The sequence below is a fragment of the Agelaius phoeniceus genome, chromosome 21 (genome assembly GCF_051311805.1).
Source record: "Agelaius phoeniceus isolate bAgePho1 chromosome 21, bAgePho1.hap1, whole genome shotgun sequence".
NCBI lineage: Eukaryota > Metazoa > Chordata > Aves > Passeriformes > Icteridae > Agelaius > Agelaius phoeniceus.
Genome location: NC_135285.1, coordinates 6034337 through 6051118, shown reverse-complemented (window position 1 = coordinate 6051118; position 16782 = coordinate 6034337). Strand labels below are relative to the sequence as shown.

General features: G+C 41.5%; 1 protein-coding gene across 9 annotated transcripts in view; it reads right to left on the bottom strand.

Moving 5' to 3' along the window:
• The window catches only part of SPTAN1 (spectrin alpha, non-erythrocytic 1), a 46008-nt gene that overhangs the window by 4247 nt on the left and 24979 nt on the right, over nucleotides 1–16782 (bottom strand). For 3 of the 9 annotated variants that reach the window (XM_077188970.1, XM_077188969.1, XM_077188971.1), the window contains 29 exons: nucleotides 15963–16161; nucleotides 15292–15396; nucleotides 14752–14775; nucleotides 14367–14402; nucleotides 13319–13366; nucleotides 12908–12999; nucleotides 12604–12748; nucleotides 12310–12491; nucleotides 12062–12161; nucleotides 11734–11931; nucleotides 11465–11611; nucleotides 10826–10929; nucleotides 10538–10700; nucleotides 10051–10065; nucleotides 8235–8366; nucleotides 7964–8101; nucleotides 7515–7619; nucleotides 7092–7300; nucleotides 6334–6454; nucleotides 6066–6187; nucleotides 5464–5596; nucleotides 4982–5080; nucleotides 4552–4711; nucleotides 4255–4331; nucleotides 3894–4103; nucleotides 3394–3690; nucleotides 2813–2925; nucleotides 1997–2014; nucleotides 191–253 (listed from right to left, as the gene is read on the bottom strand). In XM_077188970.1, coding sequence (XP_077045085.1) covers nucleotides 191–253; nucleotides 1997–2014; nucleotides 2813–2925; nucleotides 3394–3690; nucleotides 3894–4103; nucleotides 4255–4331; nucleotides 4552–4711; nucleotides 4982–5080; nucleotides 5464–5596; nucleotides 6066–6187; nucleotides 6334–6454; nucleotides 7092–7300; nucleotides 7515–7619; nucleotides 7964–8101; nucleotides 8235–8366; nucleotides 10051–10065; nucleotides 10538–10700; nucleotides 10826–10929; nucleotides 11465–11611; nucleotides 11734–11931; nucleotides 12062–12161; nucleotides 12310–12491; nucleotides 12604–12748; nucleotides 12908–12999; nucleotides 13319–13366; nucleotides 14367–14402; nucleotides 14752–14775; nucleotides 15292–15396; nucleotides 15963–16161 — 3555 coding nt within the window. The remainder of the gene's footprint in view (nucleotides 1–190; nucleotides 254–1996; nucleotides 2015–2812; nucleotides 2926–3393; nucleotides 3691–3893; nucleotides 4104–4254; nucleotides 4332–4551; nucleotides 4712–4981; nucleotides 5081–5463; nucleotides 5597–6065; nucleotides 6188–6333; nucleotides 6455–7091; nucleotides 7301–7514; nucleotides 7620–7963; nucleotides 8102–8234; nucleotides 8367–10050; nucleotides 10066–10537; nucleotides 10701–10825; nucleotides 10930–11464; nucleotides 11612–11733; nucleotides 11932–12061; nucleotides 12162–12309; nucleotides 12492–12603; nucleotides 12749–12907; nucleotides 13000–13318; nucleotides 13367–14366; nucleotides 14403–14751; nucleotides 14776–15291; nucleotides 15397–15962; nucleotides 16162–16782) is intronic. The other 6 variants (XM_077188972.1, XM_077188973.1, XM_054646179.2 and 3 more) reach the window with 3 other exon arrangements.

Below are 16782 nucleotides of genomic sequence, written 5' to 3'. Positions count from 1 at the left end.
GCCTAGAGATGAAGCGCACGCCCAGAGCCTTGAGCAGGAAGCTGGGAACCAACCGTGGAAAGAACCAACAGGGAAACAAAACCTCCAAGCATCTCTAAGCCGTGAAAGTTAGTTGGAAGGAAAGCGAGCCTTGGAATTAACGAGTGCATTTGAAAACCAAAGTGAGGTAAGAAAATAAGAGGAAAAAAACCTTCCAGATAGATCATCCCCAACTTCATACTGATAGACACGAATGACACGACGATATGCTATGCTAGTCAAAGGAAAGAAACCAAGTAAATTCCAAAAAGGAAGGAAGAAAGAAAGAACAGAGGAAAGAACACACCAAAACACGGCCACTGCAGTGGAGCCACACTCCAAGCCAGCACTGCCTTGCAGCAAACACAAGCAAGTACTTAATGAGAGAAAATTATTTAAATGCTGGTTGCACATACACAAAAATAAACCATTATTATTTTCAGGTAAGTCACCAAAAAGTGAGTCTCGGTAAGAGACAAGCTGAAGTTTTGCAGTTAGCTCATCTACAGATTGCTTAAAAGCATTTTTTTTCCTAAACTCCAAATTGTTCTTCCTCCCTTCCCCAAAGAACACCCCTCCCCAGGCAGTGCTGAGCACACACAAGCTGCAAAGCAAGGAGTGTGCATGGCAGCTCTCCTCCTGACACTTCCCTGAAGCTCTAAGCACAGCCAGTGCCTCTTGGAACTAAATCCACGGTTTTAATCTATTCACAGAGAATTAGGGACAAATTCTGCCTGGCATATCAGCAGCCCTCTGGTAATTTGTTCAACAAAAGAGCTTGGCATGAGGATCTCTAACTCTGACCCTGAGTCTTTTAGTGAATGGCTCCTTTCTGTTCACTGGTTCTTGGATACCAGAACTAATCTACATCACTACTTGACAAAGGAGGAGGGAATTCACCCATTCCAGGAAAATCTGCTCCATTCCATTAAACTGTACAACAAAACCAGGGCAAACTATTTTTATCTGGCAGAACACAAGAGACTGTGATCATTACAGAGCAACTAAGCAGCAGAATTATCTGTGAAGATTCCATGCTTCTGTTAGGAAAAGCTTTCTCTTTAGGAGCAAGGGCCTGGCCTTCTCCAGCCCTGTGCAGAGGCTCACTCACAGCCTCTGCCCTGGCCCACAGAGTGCTGGCATTTGACATCACATCTTATCACAAAGCTGCCACTGTGCTGAGACTCGTCCTGCTGAAGGAATTTAACGGGGCAGACACATTTGCAGAGGCTTTGGTAGTCTGAAAACATTTAAGGATCTTATTATTTCCTTTCCACTTCCAGACAAATGGCCAGCACCCATCCTCATCAGGAACCATTGCTGTGGACACAGAGGGGGCTTAAAACTGCTGGCAAATTCCAACAGCTTCTTCAATTCATGTTGGAAGGTTGGTTTTCTCATGTCAAGGCTAAAATTTGTGTGGGCCATGGTTCTGCAGCAGATGAAGAGTGGGCAGTTCATATTTGCAAGCTACAGGGTTTTAAGATATGTAATATCAGCAAAATGTTGTAAGAATCTTCCCTTCTACTTATCAAAACTTTGGAGGTTTCACTGTGCTCAGAACAGTTATGGTCAAATGTTTCATTTCACAAGGCAAGTCTCTTAAGCTAAAAAACTATAAATGTCAGATTAGCCTGCCTTTGGAAAGGAGCTACATTCTCTCATATCTTCCCAAATTAAGGGCCTTCTCCTGTGCAAGCCCTCAGAGAAAGCAAGAGCAAAAGTCAGGAATTCCATGGTGTGCCAGTGGCTGCCTGTTGTAATTCTGCTTTTGACTAGGAGATTGTTATGTTTCTACTGCTTTATAGCTAACTACTCCAAAATCTTGTTTCCTGTGTCTGTGCACCTCAGCAAAAGGTTGCTCTTTTTAAATAAAAGGGGTTTGAGCACAGCTTTCACAAGCAATGTAACAGCAGGAGAAAACACATAGAGCAGAACACATCACCAAAATTTGCAAGATACAAAATTCAATACTAACCCATCTAGCAGGTAAGTCCTGTAGAATGTGAAGATCCAAACATCAGGCAGCAGGACAGAGACAAGACAGTAAGAGAGGGATAGAGATTTGGGTGGGAAGCAAACATCAAAAAGTTAAAAATCATATTTATAATTCATTATTTCATGAAGACACATACAGAACTATTTGTAAACACACAGACAGAGAATCACAGGGTTACACAGAACAGAACTCACCTCCTCTGACCCCCAACCAGAACCTGTCAGAGCTGCTGACAGCACTGAGTGCAGGCACCTGCAATGCTCAACCTTGAGACTTTTATTTCTAACACAGTTGTTTTATCTTTACTCCCTATCCTTAGAGAAAGTTATTATTAGACCATAGCCCAGGGAAATGATTACGAAGTTTTAAGCTCTTTTCACATCTTCTTTCTCTATCTGAACTCCAGTAAGATTCTCAATACACTGCTCAATACAAAAGGGGAATTAACAGAAATGCCAGTTTGCTTGGAGCTATTTGTGCTCCACCTCCCCAGCTGTGCTACAGCCTAGTTCAGGAATAACTGGAGAAAAATGAAGTCCTGGATAACTAGAATTACTGCAGGAAAAATAATTCAGAAATAGGAACATTTTTAAAGTCTGGTGTTCCAGGGCTTTCCTTTCCCCTGTAGCTATTGGGGCCTCCCTCAAATCCCAGCTGCAGGGAATGGACAAGTCCTGATGTGCTGTTTTTCAGTAGGAGACATTTACAACTTTGACAGTCCAAAGAGATGGAGGATGCACACAAATACTACCTAAGGGATTCTCTGAGGGCAGGTCCTGGAAAGACAAACTATACCTGGTCTCCTGAATCCACTGATGGAAGGCATTGGCATGCTGAGCAAATTCCTGACGCAGTTTGTCATTTTCTTCCTGCCTTCGCTGTTCCTTCTGCAGCTCCAGTTCACGTTCCTGAGAAATGAACAACAGTAATGTCAGAGAAACAAAGGGATTGGTCTCATCCTGTAACAGAAAGCAAAATCTAAAAGCACAGTTCTGAGCCTCAAAACAACACTGAATGCTTGGTGTCCTGGATACCTAGAGAAAAGAATCTCATGGGGTAATTCAGAACTGGAGTCCTGAGAACTGCAATTGAACCAACAGTTGTTTCACTGCACAGCAGACAAGTTAAATTTCTATTACAGTTAGGAAGTGAGACACGTGCTTTGCCTTTGGAAGAGCCACAAATGGAAAACCACGAGAACAACTGACAATAGCACCAGTTTATAGTTAACAGCAATTTTTCTTTGCTCACGAATTTTGAAATATTTTGACTGTATTATGGTGACAAACTCTTGTACCCATTATCTCAGAGAACAACTTCCAGGGACGACTGAAAGGTCATAAAATATGAAGAGACTCTTTCCCTCACTGACTTGCCTTGATAATTTTCTGCAGATTCCTCCAGGTTTCTTCAAGAGCCTCCATAGTGAACCAAGTGTAGGGGTTGGAAGCCACACGGAAGCTCTTGATCTGGCGATCCAGCTCTGCCAGCTGGTTGAAATCAGCTTGGGCAGAACTTAGGGAGGAACGGAAAGCGTCGTGAGCTTCTCTCAGGGCTTTGATTTCCTCCAGGGAGTTGCAGCGTACAGGATCCGTCAGGTCCTCCTCAGCATTCTCAAACCAACTGTTGAAGGCAGAGGCCTTCTTTGCAAAGGTAAGGAAGAGATCCTCAACCTTGAAAAGAGAAAAAACCCAGTTTTTCAGTAATAGAAAAACTCTGTATGAGCTCATCTGGAATGAACATGCAAGAGTTTGCCTTGCAAGCATCTCAGAAATTCTTGTTAATTCTCCAGGATCTCCAAAAGGGTTAGCTGCAAGTGTGTATTTTTTATCAAGTGCACAATTAGATTTTTGTAGCCCCATGGTTGGTCACTCACCTTTCTGAAGTGCTCCTGAGCCTCCAAGAGTTTCTTTTTCCTGGTAGCAGAATTAGCCAGTAGCTGATTCCAGCGTTTCATCAAGGAAGCATGCCGGGCCTCGATGGCCTTGGACTGGATGTGCTTGGCTGCGAGCAGCTGGTCTTTCAGAGCAGTGATGTTTGCAATTCCCTCCTGCTGGAAAGCCTGAAGTCCAGCATCAAACGTTTCCTGAAGCATTAAAAGAACAAAAGGCATTTGAGATTGTATTGGTCTTTAACCTTTCCAATACCCTGCATATATTTCAAACATGGATTCTTGTGTGTTCACAAGAGTTCAGCTGGTCCCTCCCTCACGGGGTGGCAGCAGCATCAGCACTGACCTGTTTGGTGAGCAAGGTTTGCACTGAAGAGAGGTCACGTCCATAATCATCTGTCTTCAGACTGTTTTCCTTCTCCCCTGGAAAATGAAACAAATTTTGCAAAAATGTAATTTCTCCATCTCAAACATTGCCTCTGTTCCAGATCAGGTTACTACAAAGGCACGAAGTAGGGACAGCACTGCTGATTACTCTGGGCTTAGGTCTGCTTGTTACAACAGCACATAAGGAGCTACCGGAGACCTTTGGAAATGAAGGAGTTTAAGGTTTGTTTGTGACCAAATATTGTACAGAACATACCTATCCATGACTCCACCACATCTGCTTTCCAGTTGAACTGGAGGAAGGCTGAGTTCTCATCCAATTTGGCTTTCCTCTGAGCTGCTGCTTTCTCCAGATCTGACACCTTGCCTCTGAGCCCCTTCATCTTGGCAGTGATGTTTGCCTCGTGGTGATTGTTCTGTGTGACAGGGAGGAAAAAAAAATATAGCCATCCTCTATGATGGTAAAGTCATCTGAGGCATTCAGGACATTGGTGACAGAGCAAGAACTTCAGCTGAAAGATAATGTCTCAGAAACAGCTTTGAAAGCAGAACACCAAACGCTTTTCCAGCCACAAAAAATGATTAAGAGCTCTTTTTAAAGACATGACAGAGAAGAGAAAGTCCACTGTAACATGAAGATGTCCTGGGGAGCCTTTGAAGGTTTCTCTTTACTAGTTCATGCTCACCTTTTTAATGAGATCCTCTCCATTAGCACAGACATCATTCACTCTGTCCTTGTGGACAGTAAAATCAGTCTCAAATGCCTCATGCTTCTTCAGCAAGCCCTGCAAATACAAGACACAGGCACTTCTAAAAATAATTTCTCACCATTTATTAAAAAGTAATTCATTTCATAAATCAGTTAGCATAAACTTCTGTCAAAAATTAATCTTAGCTGGTTAGCACAACTTACTGGTTTTCTGTGGACAAAAAGAAACTGAGACTGACTTCCAATCAGAGGTTAAGAGATGCAAGGCTACATCAAACTGCAAGTAATTTCTACAGGAAATAACATGATTGGGATGCTTTTACAAAGTAAATTTACATTTTTACAATGTAGGACTTCAAAAGGAACAAACAACCTCTAAATTGTAAAGACAGTTAAAAAATTTGTTATGCTCTAACCAACAGTGATGCAACAATAAAGTGATGACAACTTCCTCCATACCTGGATAGCAGCAAGTGTGTCCCCATAATCCTCACTGGCTACCAGTGTCATTTTCTCATTGATCCAGGCTTCTTCTTCCTCAACATTTGCTACAAACTGCTGATACTCCAGAGACTCCTCCAGACGCTGGCCCCTGTGTGGGGAAGGTAAAACTAATCAGTTTTATGGCATTGAGATGTAAATATAAAAACAATGTACAGAGCCTGAACCTTATCATTCACACTTCACTCCTCCAGCAGCAGCCATGGCTGGAGCTCTAGGAATTCCTTGGACTACAAAGTCTGCAGCTGCCAAAGGACTGAAGCAAACTCTCTCCCAACAGTTTCTAATCATGAAAAATTTCCTGCTAGTGGATTAAAGCCAGCTGATTGCAAGCCTGTGGTTTCCAACTGGTGCAAGAAATGGCTAAACACAACATACACCTCAAAAAGAGGCTCGTGTTTCTACTGAGGAACATTGTCAGTAGTCTTGTAGAGTCTGTGATCAGTGATAGATGCTGTTACATCATATTCCTAATAACCCACACCCTGAAATTCTATAAATCTGATCATTATGAGTCCACGTAACTTTGAATTAATACTGAATTTTATAGAAATTCATACCTAGCAGCTGCCAACTGTTTTAACTCTTTCCAGTGATCCACAAACTGAGCCAGTCTCTGCTGTATCTCCTCCTTTCCAATTGTGTTGTCATCTGAAAGCTTCTTACCCGTGTCCAGGACACCCTAAAGAGAAAGAGTTATTGGAACATCACCTGCCTTCCTCATGTACATTGTTTGGGGTCCAGCAAAACTACTGCTGGCTTTCATCTCTTCCATAGTCAAGAAAGATGCTGCTTATAGAGAAATCTGCCATGGGGAGAGGCATTTACCTGGATAGCAGGTTCGTGGGCAGCTAATTCTGCTTCTAAGCGCTTGTGTTTCTTCCTCAGGTTCTGCACACCAGTCAAGTCTCTGCCATAGTCCTCTGAGCTGACCAACAGTTTCTTCTCTCTAAATTCAACAGAGGAGAGAGAAAGATAAAATATGAAAATTACTTCTAAAGGTCCAACCTGACAAAGAAAACAAAAAACCCCTCAGATACACAACTGCTCGGCCTTGCACAAAGATCTTGGATGCAAATTCCTGTGTGAGGAAAAGAAGGTGACAGAGGGCCCATCATTTATCTTTGAAGGATAGAATTCCTCTGTACTGTTTTCTTTTTCAAAATATAGATGTCTTTTGTAAAGTTGTCCAAATTTTGTTTGTTTTAAAAGCAATGACAAAAGAAGTGCTCTAATTTGAATGATTTCTATCAGCCTCGTGTCTTTCCCTCCTCCTGAGGTACTAACACCAATGTGGAAAGACAATTTGATTAATTACAACAACTGGCTAGAATCAAGAGTACTTGAAACTGAAAAAGGTTTGCATTTGTGGTAGGAGCATTCCCAAAAAGACTAGAATGAAATGTCTGAATCTAAACAGTGTTTTTCTGCTTACTGGGATTTGACCAACGAAAACGGCAGATAAGAAACCACACCCAAAGGAGTTTTTCTGGACTCCCATTGACGCAGTTGTTGGAAGGCAGCTCTAAAGCCACACTAAAGGATGTGAGTGTTGTTGGCAAGCCCACAACTTCCCAAACACCCACTTGATCCAGGACTCCTCGTCGTCCATGTCACGGAAGAACTGGTGCAGGCGGTGGCTCTCGTTGAGCTTGGCGCGGCGGGCGCTGGCCATGCCCTTGATGCGCTGGAAGCGCCCGTTGATGGTCTCGCGCTTGTCCTTCACCTGGGACGTGTCAAAGGCGCTGCTGGTCATCAGACTGTCAGCCTGGCTGTTCAGGTCCTTCAGGCGGTCCTGGACATGGAGGGGAGAGAGAGCAGGGATTGCTCAGAGCTCATTTCTGTGCTCATTGTGTCAGGATGAAAATCAGAATCCGACTCGCAGCCACAGGTTTTGTTAAAGACCACATTTCGACAAGTCTGTGACTGCAGCAGGTATCAGGAGCTGTACCCATAGGATTTGCTCATGACTATGATTTATCTTCCAAAACTAAAAGGGAAAGCAATACCTCATGAGCAGATATATCAGCTTCCAGTAACTGGTGTTTTTTCAGAAGGTTGTTAACAGATGCCAAGTCCTTCCCATAGTCTTCAGATGCCAACAAAGCCTCCACCTGGGGATGGAGAAGGAAACATGGAATGAAGAACAAATTGTGGTTCACTAACTCCTTGAAACTATTATGCTTTAAAACCATGCAAATTACTTCTCAATTTTCTACTAAACCTTTACCTTGTCACCTGTTTCATACCTAAAAGGTTCCATGCAAATTTGCGTCTTCTCACTTTATTGTTCATAACTAATAACACATATACAAGAATTTTACTGGTAATAAGGTTTTTTTAAAATAAACCTAGACTTGCTCAAAGATAAACAGCACTCCACAAAATCTAACATTGGCAAAGGTAATAAAAACTGAAAAAAAGATGCTTTGCAAGTAATTAACTCCCATCTTATTACCTCTGAAAGCCAAAAGTCAAAGTCCTTGATGCCAGTATTGAAATTCTGTTGCTTATTAGCTTCTTTCAGTTTCTGACTCTTCTCTGCTGATTTCTGTACCAGGAACTGCCACTGGTCAGCCAGGGCAGCCAGACGTGCCTGTCAGAAAGTGAGAAAGATGAGTAAGTCTCACAAATGAAACATGAAAAAAGTTTTGATCAATGCAAAACCAGAACATGGTGGAAGCCTACACTGCTGAAAGCAAAGCCAAGCAAGACTGGGAGGTGCCCACCTTGACGGCGTCCTCGCTGCCGGCGCACGCGCCCCTCTCGATGAGGGAGTTGCCCATGTCGATGACGCCGCGGATGCGGTCGGCGTTGGCGTGGAGCTCGGCCTCAAAGGCCTGGTGCTTCTGGTGCTTGCTCTGCAAGGACAAACCCAACCCCATCAGGCTCTGCACAAAGGGCTCCTCCATTGTTCTCATGGGCTTTGTGCACAGGCTGAGCTGAGGTTCTCTCTGGGGAGGGAATTTACTGCTCGCTCCACTGGTTACTCTCATTACCTGAGAAACCGCCAAGTTTTGACCTGGCAAAACTGTGGGTGAGCTGTACACAGAGCTCTGGCAGCATGTTCTGCATTTCACAGGTGCCAAGGCAAAATTCCCTGCACTGAGCTGAGCTGTTACTGCAGTAAAGATTCCTAGTTTTCAATGCAGCCCTTTGAAAAGCAGCAATTACATATATCCTGAGTGGAGTAGATCATCCTTTCTACTCCAACAGTAACTGCACAAATTCCTACTTCTCTTCCTAATCTATAGGTAATTAACAGAAATCACTGCTCCAGCTTATCTGCTTTCTGCACAGCTGTGATATTAGACATACACAGCCCCATTGTATATATAGATAAATACTGAATTAACAGTAAAAAACTTCTACAAAAATGTAACTGAATTATTTGGTAAGAATTTTTTACTGCCAAGTTGAGAGCACCATGAGAACAACAGGAGCCTTGGTGTGGGAAGGAGAGTGCAGCTCTCATGTATCCATGATCCATCCACCCACCAGGAATATGACAACAGCACAAAAGTGACAAGACAGAATTTGCAAGTATAAACTGGAAATGCTAGTGACATTGGACATGGGTAGAGAGTGTCCTAGAGAATGGGATGAAAGGAAATGTTAGATCAAAAATAAAAAAGGAAAGATACTATAGCACTGGTATGAGAAATTCTGCATGAACTGCTTCATTTTGGGAACTGTAAAACTGTAACCCCCAAATCCTGAGATTATGAAAGCATATCCTTCAAAGCTAGCTCTAGCAACTTGGAAAATTCAATTTAAAAGCTGCCAATTGCATATCTCCATATAATTACCATGACAACAAATTGCAGACAAGCCTTTCTAGTTTAATATAGTTTTTTTTTCCAACTAAAAAAATAGTAATTTAATGTACCACACTCTGAAGTGACAAATTATTCCTTCATTTCTTACTCACTGGCTTCCCCTTTCTTTGTTCTGTCTTCTCCCTGCACATATCCTCATTTTACTCTCCTTCTTGGATTCTTACAAGTGCTGTCAGCTTTCCATCTGGTACATCTCTTTTTCTGGAGTGTTCCTTCTGCTTTATTCCCTTCTATGCTATTGCAAGAACTAAGCCAATCAAGATCAAACATTTATTGAATCCTCCATCTTCAGCATTTGATTCTACAAACACAAACTCATGAATTTGACATTATGCCCTGTTTTAAATCATCACAAGTGATGATCAAACAGCCAAATTTCTGAAAAAGGGGGACAGAACCCCATTCTCCTATGGGCTAACTCCTAAAAAACCCTAAACTACATCGTGAACGCAGCATAAATTAAACAGATCATGCAGAAAACCTGCAAAACAAATACATAAATAAATGATGCTGAATAGGAATGAACAAAAAAGCCACACCCATAGGACGAGGATCAACAGCTGTACCTGGATGGAGGTCAAGAACTAACAGAAAAAACAAGAGATTACATGAACTGATGGATGGAGTAGCAACCAGAGCTTGGGCTTACACAGAAGCTTATACAGAGAAAATAAATTCACATACCAGGCTAGTCCAAACTACTTACCAGCAGTTTGGAAAGCTATAAAACAGATTGAGAGAAGTAGTTCAGTGCATTCATACTACTTCATAAACCAGAATTAAAACATAAGAGATAACTTTATTCCTTAATACTGAAAAATAAATGAGATTTCACATTCTAGCTGAGACCCAAGAATTCCATTTCCTTATTGTCTATATGCTGGGAGAGAAACAGAACAGCCACTTGGGTTTCTTTAGGAAACTTTCTGCTGCAGATACCACATATCTTATTAATTATATGCATGAATAATTAATTATAGGCATGAATAATTACTAACCAAGTCCTATTTTGGGTCTCCTTTCATGCATAATGTAACTTCCATTTTCTCCTTGTTGAAAGGAGAACATGTCCAACATGATGCACTATTCTGTCATCTCTGAACAAGAATTCCTGAGCATGGATTTTCAAACCAGAGCAGGCCTTGCAAAGTTAACAATGATATTCTGATTTTTAAGCCAAGAACCACATTCACCTGGATATTTGTGGGATCCTTATAGGACTCATCACTTGCAGTCTGAAGCTTTTCACTGATCCAGGCTTCTATTTCATCCACATCACGACTGAACTGCTGGAGGGTCTGAGACTCTCCCAGCTTTGATCTCTTCTCAATCATTTGGGCTTTCAGACGAAGCCACCTGTGGTAATTTGACACATAAAGTGAACAAAACACTAGAGCCACATGAGGCATCACCTTCAACAGCTACAGAACATCCCCAAAGAGGATTTCCAGGATTGCCTTCTCCTCCCAGGCAGCACTGACCTGTCCAGGACCTCGTTGCGTCTGTTGGCGATGACGCCCTTGGCGTAATGATCTGCAGCGATCAGCTGGTCAGCAAAGGACTGCAGGACAGCAATTTTCTCTTCCTAGAAACCAGAACTGTGAATTAGAACTGTGGTCCCCTGAAGTCAAATGATGAGCAGAGTCTTGAACAGAACAAGCCTTTTTATCTTCTTTAAATTTACATTACTGGGACCCTATGAAGGAAGTCTCTCTTCTGCAGGACCTGCAGAGTTCAACTTAGAACACTTTTCACCTGTGGCTTTTAGGAAAAAAAACTCTTTTGGGCTAAGAACTTCAGCAGTATGATCTTTTAATAAATCTAGGCAGCTTTCTGCTACAAGAAATTTGAAATATACCCTTTTCTGCCACAAATAAAGGTAAAAAATAATTTCAGATCAGTAGATTTACACAAATACTTGCCACTATTTCTACACTGTCTGTAGGCAATGAAATACATCCTGATCTGCACAAGCTGCTTCTAAACTTCTGCAGCAAATTCCACATGGCTGAGTATTCAGAACTGAACTTTAGAAGCCATACATAGCAGAACTCCTTTTGCTAATGATTCACATGAGAAAAAGGAAACTATTTTCACCTGACTTCAGCTACACTCCTCACCTGGACATTGATTGCTTTATCAAAATCTTCATGTTTCTTGATGAGTGCCTCCACACTGTCCAAGGAGTCTCCTTTATCCTCTGTATTTAAGAAAGCCTCCCGTGCAGCCATCCAGTTTTCAGCTTGTTCACAGTCCCGATGAAACAGCTGGGGAGAGAAAAATCCAAAGCATGACCAGGACAGCTCAAGAGCACTGTTATCACCATGAAATTGAAAACTTTTTAATGAAAAGAGGAATTATTTTTCTTATCCAAACTGCAGCAGAGTACCTGTAGTTCCAGGCACTGGTCCAGCATCATTCTGCGCTGGACCCAGGCCTTCTCCAGGTCTGTCCGTTCTTGGTCCAGAATATCCAGTTTCTCCTTGATCTCTGGGCTGGCATAGTGTCCATGGGCAAGAAGCTGTTGTCCAAACTGTTCAAATGCCTGGAAAGTGCCAGCTCTTGCATCTATTTCTGTGCGGTGCTCCTGCAAGGGGCAGAGATGTGCTGCTCAATAACCAGAGCTAGAACTGATCTATTTTTGGAACTCTAATTGGAAAGTATCAGAAAAAAAGAAACATTTGTTGAAGTTTATGATGCACTTATCTTTGACATACCTGGTGCCTTTCCAATAAAGCCTCAGCTCCAGTCACATCCTTTGCGAGTTCATCTGAGGAGACCAGGCCCCGGATCCCATTGATCCAAGACATGAGGTCCCTGTGAACACACAGTAATAGGGAATTGTTCCCTCCCTCCACTGAAATAAGTCACAACTGAACCCTTCACAGAAATATTCCTGTGGAACAATAAGCCAGGTGTACTCCACTAATAATAAACAATTTGAGAGGGGGAATCACATCCCTACCTGAAGTCACTGAGGAAACGCTGCAGGTCATGAGAATCTCCCAGCTTCTCCTTGCGCTGGTCAGCTCTTTTCCCCAGACTATTCCAAGCCTGGTTCAGCTCAGTGCATTTTTCTTGGAGATCTTCAGCAGATTCTGGATGTGACTGGATTAGGCGCTGGGCAGTTTCACCAAGAGAATTCACCTAGGATAACAGAAAGGGAAATAAACACAGTGAAGACAGAGAGAACTGCTATAGTTCAATCATTTCTGGTAGATAAAAGGAAGTTTTTGAGTTTTCTTCCTCAGAATCTCACCTTGTCTCCCAGAGCTGCCAAGTCTCTCTCAAAGCCTTCATGTTTGCGCTGCAGAGCCTGAACACTGGCCAGGTCATGCCCATAGTTGTCTGTATTTAATGCTTGATTCTTCTCCTCTATCCATTCTTTGGTTTCATCAGCATCTCTAATTTGGAGGAAGGAAAGGCAAAAAGAGAATTAAAAGACCATCCTCCTCCACTGAACAAGATGGGGGTTGAATATGATTTGTTTAGAACAGGTCCTGCTGTATTTTAGAATTCGTGATTGAGAAAGCATTTGAGTTCAGACCAAAGAAACCCCTCACCTGTGGAACCTCTGGACCTCATGGGCACTGCCCAACAATTGGCTCCTCTCCTCTGCCAGCTGCTGCAGGGATCTCCAGCGCTCATTCAGCTCCTGGATGATGGAAGCAAAAAGTCAGACTGGCCTTTCACTACAGGTAAAGGTTATTAAATTCTGCTTCATTCCAGAAGAATGCACAAATTCAGATACCTTAGTTAAATAAAATAATTTGAGGGGTTTCTCCTGAGCTGTAAAATCAAATTATTTTATGTATTTAAGATAGTGATCTAACTTGAGAAGCAAATGCTGTATATACTAATGCTTCTTTCAATAAATTGATTCAAAAGACTTTATAAAGCTTAATGAAAGACAAAGATAATGGAAAAGGATGTTCACAAGTTCTAAATAAGGTCAGAGAAAGTTGTGGAATTACCTTGATTGAGTTGAAGGTTGCCACAGTGTGTACCATCAAACGTGCAGACTGTGTGAAAAGGCAGAAATAAAAAATATAGCATTTAAGTCAACTCTAACCAAAAGCACAACAGACTGAAAGAAAAGTCCTTAAAAAACCAAACAGAAACCACTAAGAAAGACAATGTAAGTAAATTACAAAAGCAATTAAGAATAATTGGCTGTAATTCCTAAGGTCTTATAGAGCAGAGTAAGAATAGTCAGAACTCACAAGTAAGCACTATCATGTTAGTGTGAACTGAAGCAAACAAATCTTAATGAGGACAAAGAGGAGGAAATTTAAAGGCAACATTCAAGACATTAATTAAAAACCCCCCAAATCTGTTTGCTAAGTTACTATAAGACTCTTAGAATTCAATGTACATGTTTGTAATTTGCAAAAAAATACTTTAAAAGTCACCAGTTCCTGGCAACATGGTTGCATTTTCTGTCAAAATTTTGCATACTAACCTGTTTTCCCCACATTCTCACAGCTCAAAAGATGTACAAGCAGCTTTAAGTCTAACAGGTTGGATGCAAGACATAAAACATGGGAATGAAATGCTAGGGAAAACACAGTGTTGGAGAATTTAAACAATATTTAAGATATTTCTGTGCTTTAGCAGGTGACAGCACTTCCATTGTAAGCCTCTAATGAATGGAGAAAGGCTTCTTCTAACTATTGTAGTAAATAAGCTGGAGATGACTAATGGGATACAGAATATTCCTTACTAAAGAATTATTGACATAAATGGTTTTGACTTTGAGGAATAAAAACATTTTTGTTGTAGCAAGCAGAAAGCAAAGAACTCATGCAGAGTGAACAAGGGATTATTCAACATCTACTGCCCAGAAACTGGAAACCCTCACACTACGAGCTCAAAACTAAACAGAGTTTTGTAGCAGAGAGGTAGAAACCAGGCTGTTGAGAATTTCTATGGATTAGGAGAAGCAAATGGTCTAAAAAAAGATGATATGCTGTAATTTTTGTTTTATTTTCTTGTTGTGTGCTACTAAGCAATGACACCTACCTTCCAAGGAGAGGCTGTCTTAGAATCAGTTTCATCCTGTTTGAAAATGTGAAGAAACAGCTTTAGATATGAAGCAGAATCTAAAACTATCAGAATACAGTAAAAAAATCTTGAAAATATCTGTGTCCATTCCTTAACAGAGTAAGTACATTTTTTATGCAAGTATTTGTATCAGTTTGGGTTATGCTGCTTGCTTTGATCTGTGATGTGGGGCAAGACACTCAGGAAATAAAGGGATCATAGATAAGATAAACTTTGAATGTCTATTCAAAGTCATTAGTGAGTTCCATCATGGAAATGAACTACAATTATGGCTGAACTTCTCCTTGTACATCCCAAACCTGTTACAATTGCCACTCCACCCACCTCAGAAATCAACACTTACCCTGGGCATCATCCCATACACTTCCTGCAAAGGAGACAGGACAAACAATTTGTTATTTTCCAACAGAAAAAAAAAAATTCCAACACATACTTAGTTGGCACAGGATAAGATTATTTATAGCACAAGGATGTAAAAAGCTGGCAAAAAAACCCCAAACCAAAACAGAAAACCCACAAATGCCCTCCACTCTGAATTTCACTCTACTTTATTTTTCTTTTTCCTTAGCATTCCTCACCCATTTTCCTGCAAATAATAAATGCTAAATTTCAAATTTATATGAAGCAAAGTTAATGCATGGATTCTCCATGACTTTTAATATTATTGTAGACTTTCCATACCTAAAAAAAATAAAGGAAAAAGCTCTAGATGCTGGTGCAATTTGCTCTAGCATTATTACAGAATATAATTCTAAATGGCTTCTTGGGATGGCCACACTAGAAAACAGCCTGAATCTTGCAATGCCAGGCAAAGATATCAGACAAAAGAAAGGAGGAAAGTATTTTGCTTCTTAGATTAGAATAAGGCAGAGAAAAAGAGCACCTGTTGCTGTACTGCTTGTACTTCATCTGCCATCAGCCCTTCTGACTCCAGGTCCTTGGCAACCTTGTTTATATCCTTCAGGCGTGACTCGTTGGCTTTGAGATCCTACAGAGAACAGGGAAATATCCCAGCATTAAAATTCACCCAGGCAGAACACATGGAACAAGGTGGCTCCCCAAGAGAGCCCAGTGTGTGAACAGCAGGAGTTGAGCACAGTGACCCTGAATTCCCAGACAGCCTTGCCAAGGAATTCCAGCTGCCAGATTTTTTTTTTCTACCCATATCTCAGGGAAATACCTCTACAGATGGAAACCAAATGCATCTTCCCTTTCAATAGGAACAACTTAGCTGAAGGTTATGCTTTACACAAACTGAAATTCCTCCAAAGCTTGGCAGACTTTACTGCAAAGTGTTGAAAGAGAGCTTCAGCTCTCTGGGAGCTGAGAAGCATGGAACAACCTGGGGAATGTAATCAAACTGAAGACACTTTAATTCTCTATCCTCACAAAATAAAAGTTAAAAATTTATATATATACCTTCTATGGACCTTTTATGCCAAATCAAAGCCATATTTCCTACTCAGCTATGAAGAATTGTCATGGATACATGATCAGAGAGCCTGAAGGGAAAGGCCAAGATTAACACACACATTATGCAGCATCACAACATACCTTCTGAAAATCATCAAATTTCTTCTGCAGAACCTCCACCTGCTCCAGATCAGCACCCACTTCCTCACTGGTGAGTGCTGCTTCCTTCTCATTGATCCACTGCTGGAGCTCGTTGGCTTCACGGAAGAGCATGAACTTCTTGCAGCTTTTTTCCAACATGCCTTTACGTTTTTCTCCCAGTTCCAGGAGAGAGTGATACCTGGGACAAGCAGGAAAGGAAAGCAGGGAACAATCAGATGGAACTGAATCCAATCACAGGAATTTCCTAAGTACTGGAGTCCCCAAAAATGGGGAATCCCTGAATTTATGCCCTGTTCCACTACAGGATGAACTACTCATGTGCAGTTGGAAATGAAGACTGTCCATGTCTCTCCTCCACATGGATTGCACACCAAAATGAGAATTCTCACATGCAACACCTCACTGGGCAAATGCAAACCCAAATCACAGCCTAGACTGGGGTAGGCTCTTAAACCACATTATCAGTGCAGGGCAGGAATGACTCCATAGGCTCTTGCTTGCCAAGGGATATTTTCCTAGAGTACACCAAGTTTGCCATCAGGTTATGAAAATCCACCAGCCTCAGGACATAAACATCTTCACTTCACTAGCCATTTTCCAGGGCAAAATCTGCTGAATGTTTAAGCAAGGTGTGAATCTTTGATAACACACCTATATTCAACTGGGAAATCCATGAAACTCATTTCATGTACGCTTTTTCTATCTGTGGAATTCTCAACATCAGTGATATTACTCCTCCTTTACATTAGAACAGACACAAAATGAAACCTCAAAAATCTTTAAATTGGTCTGCACAGGT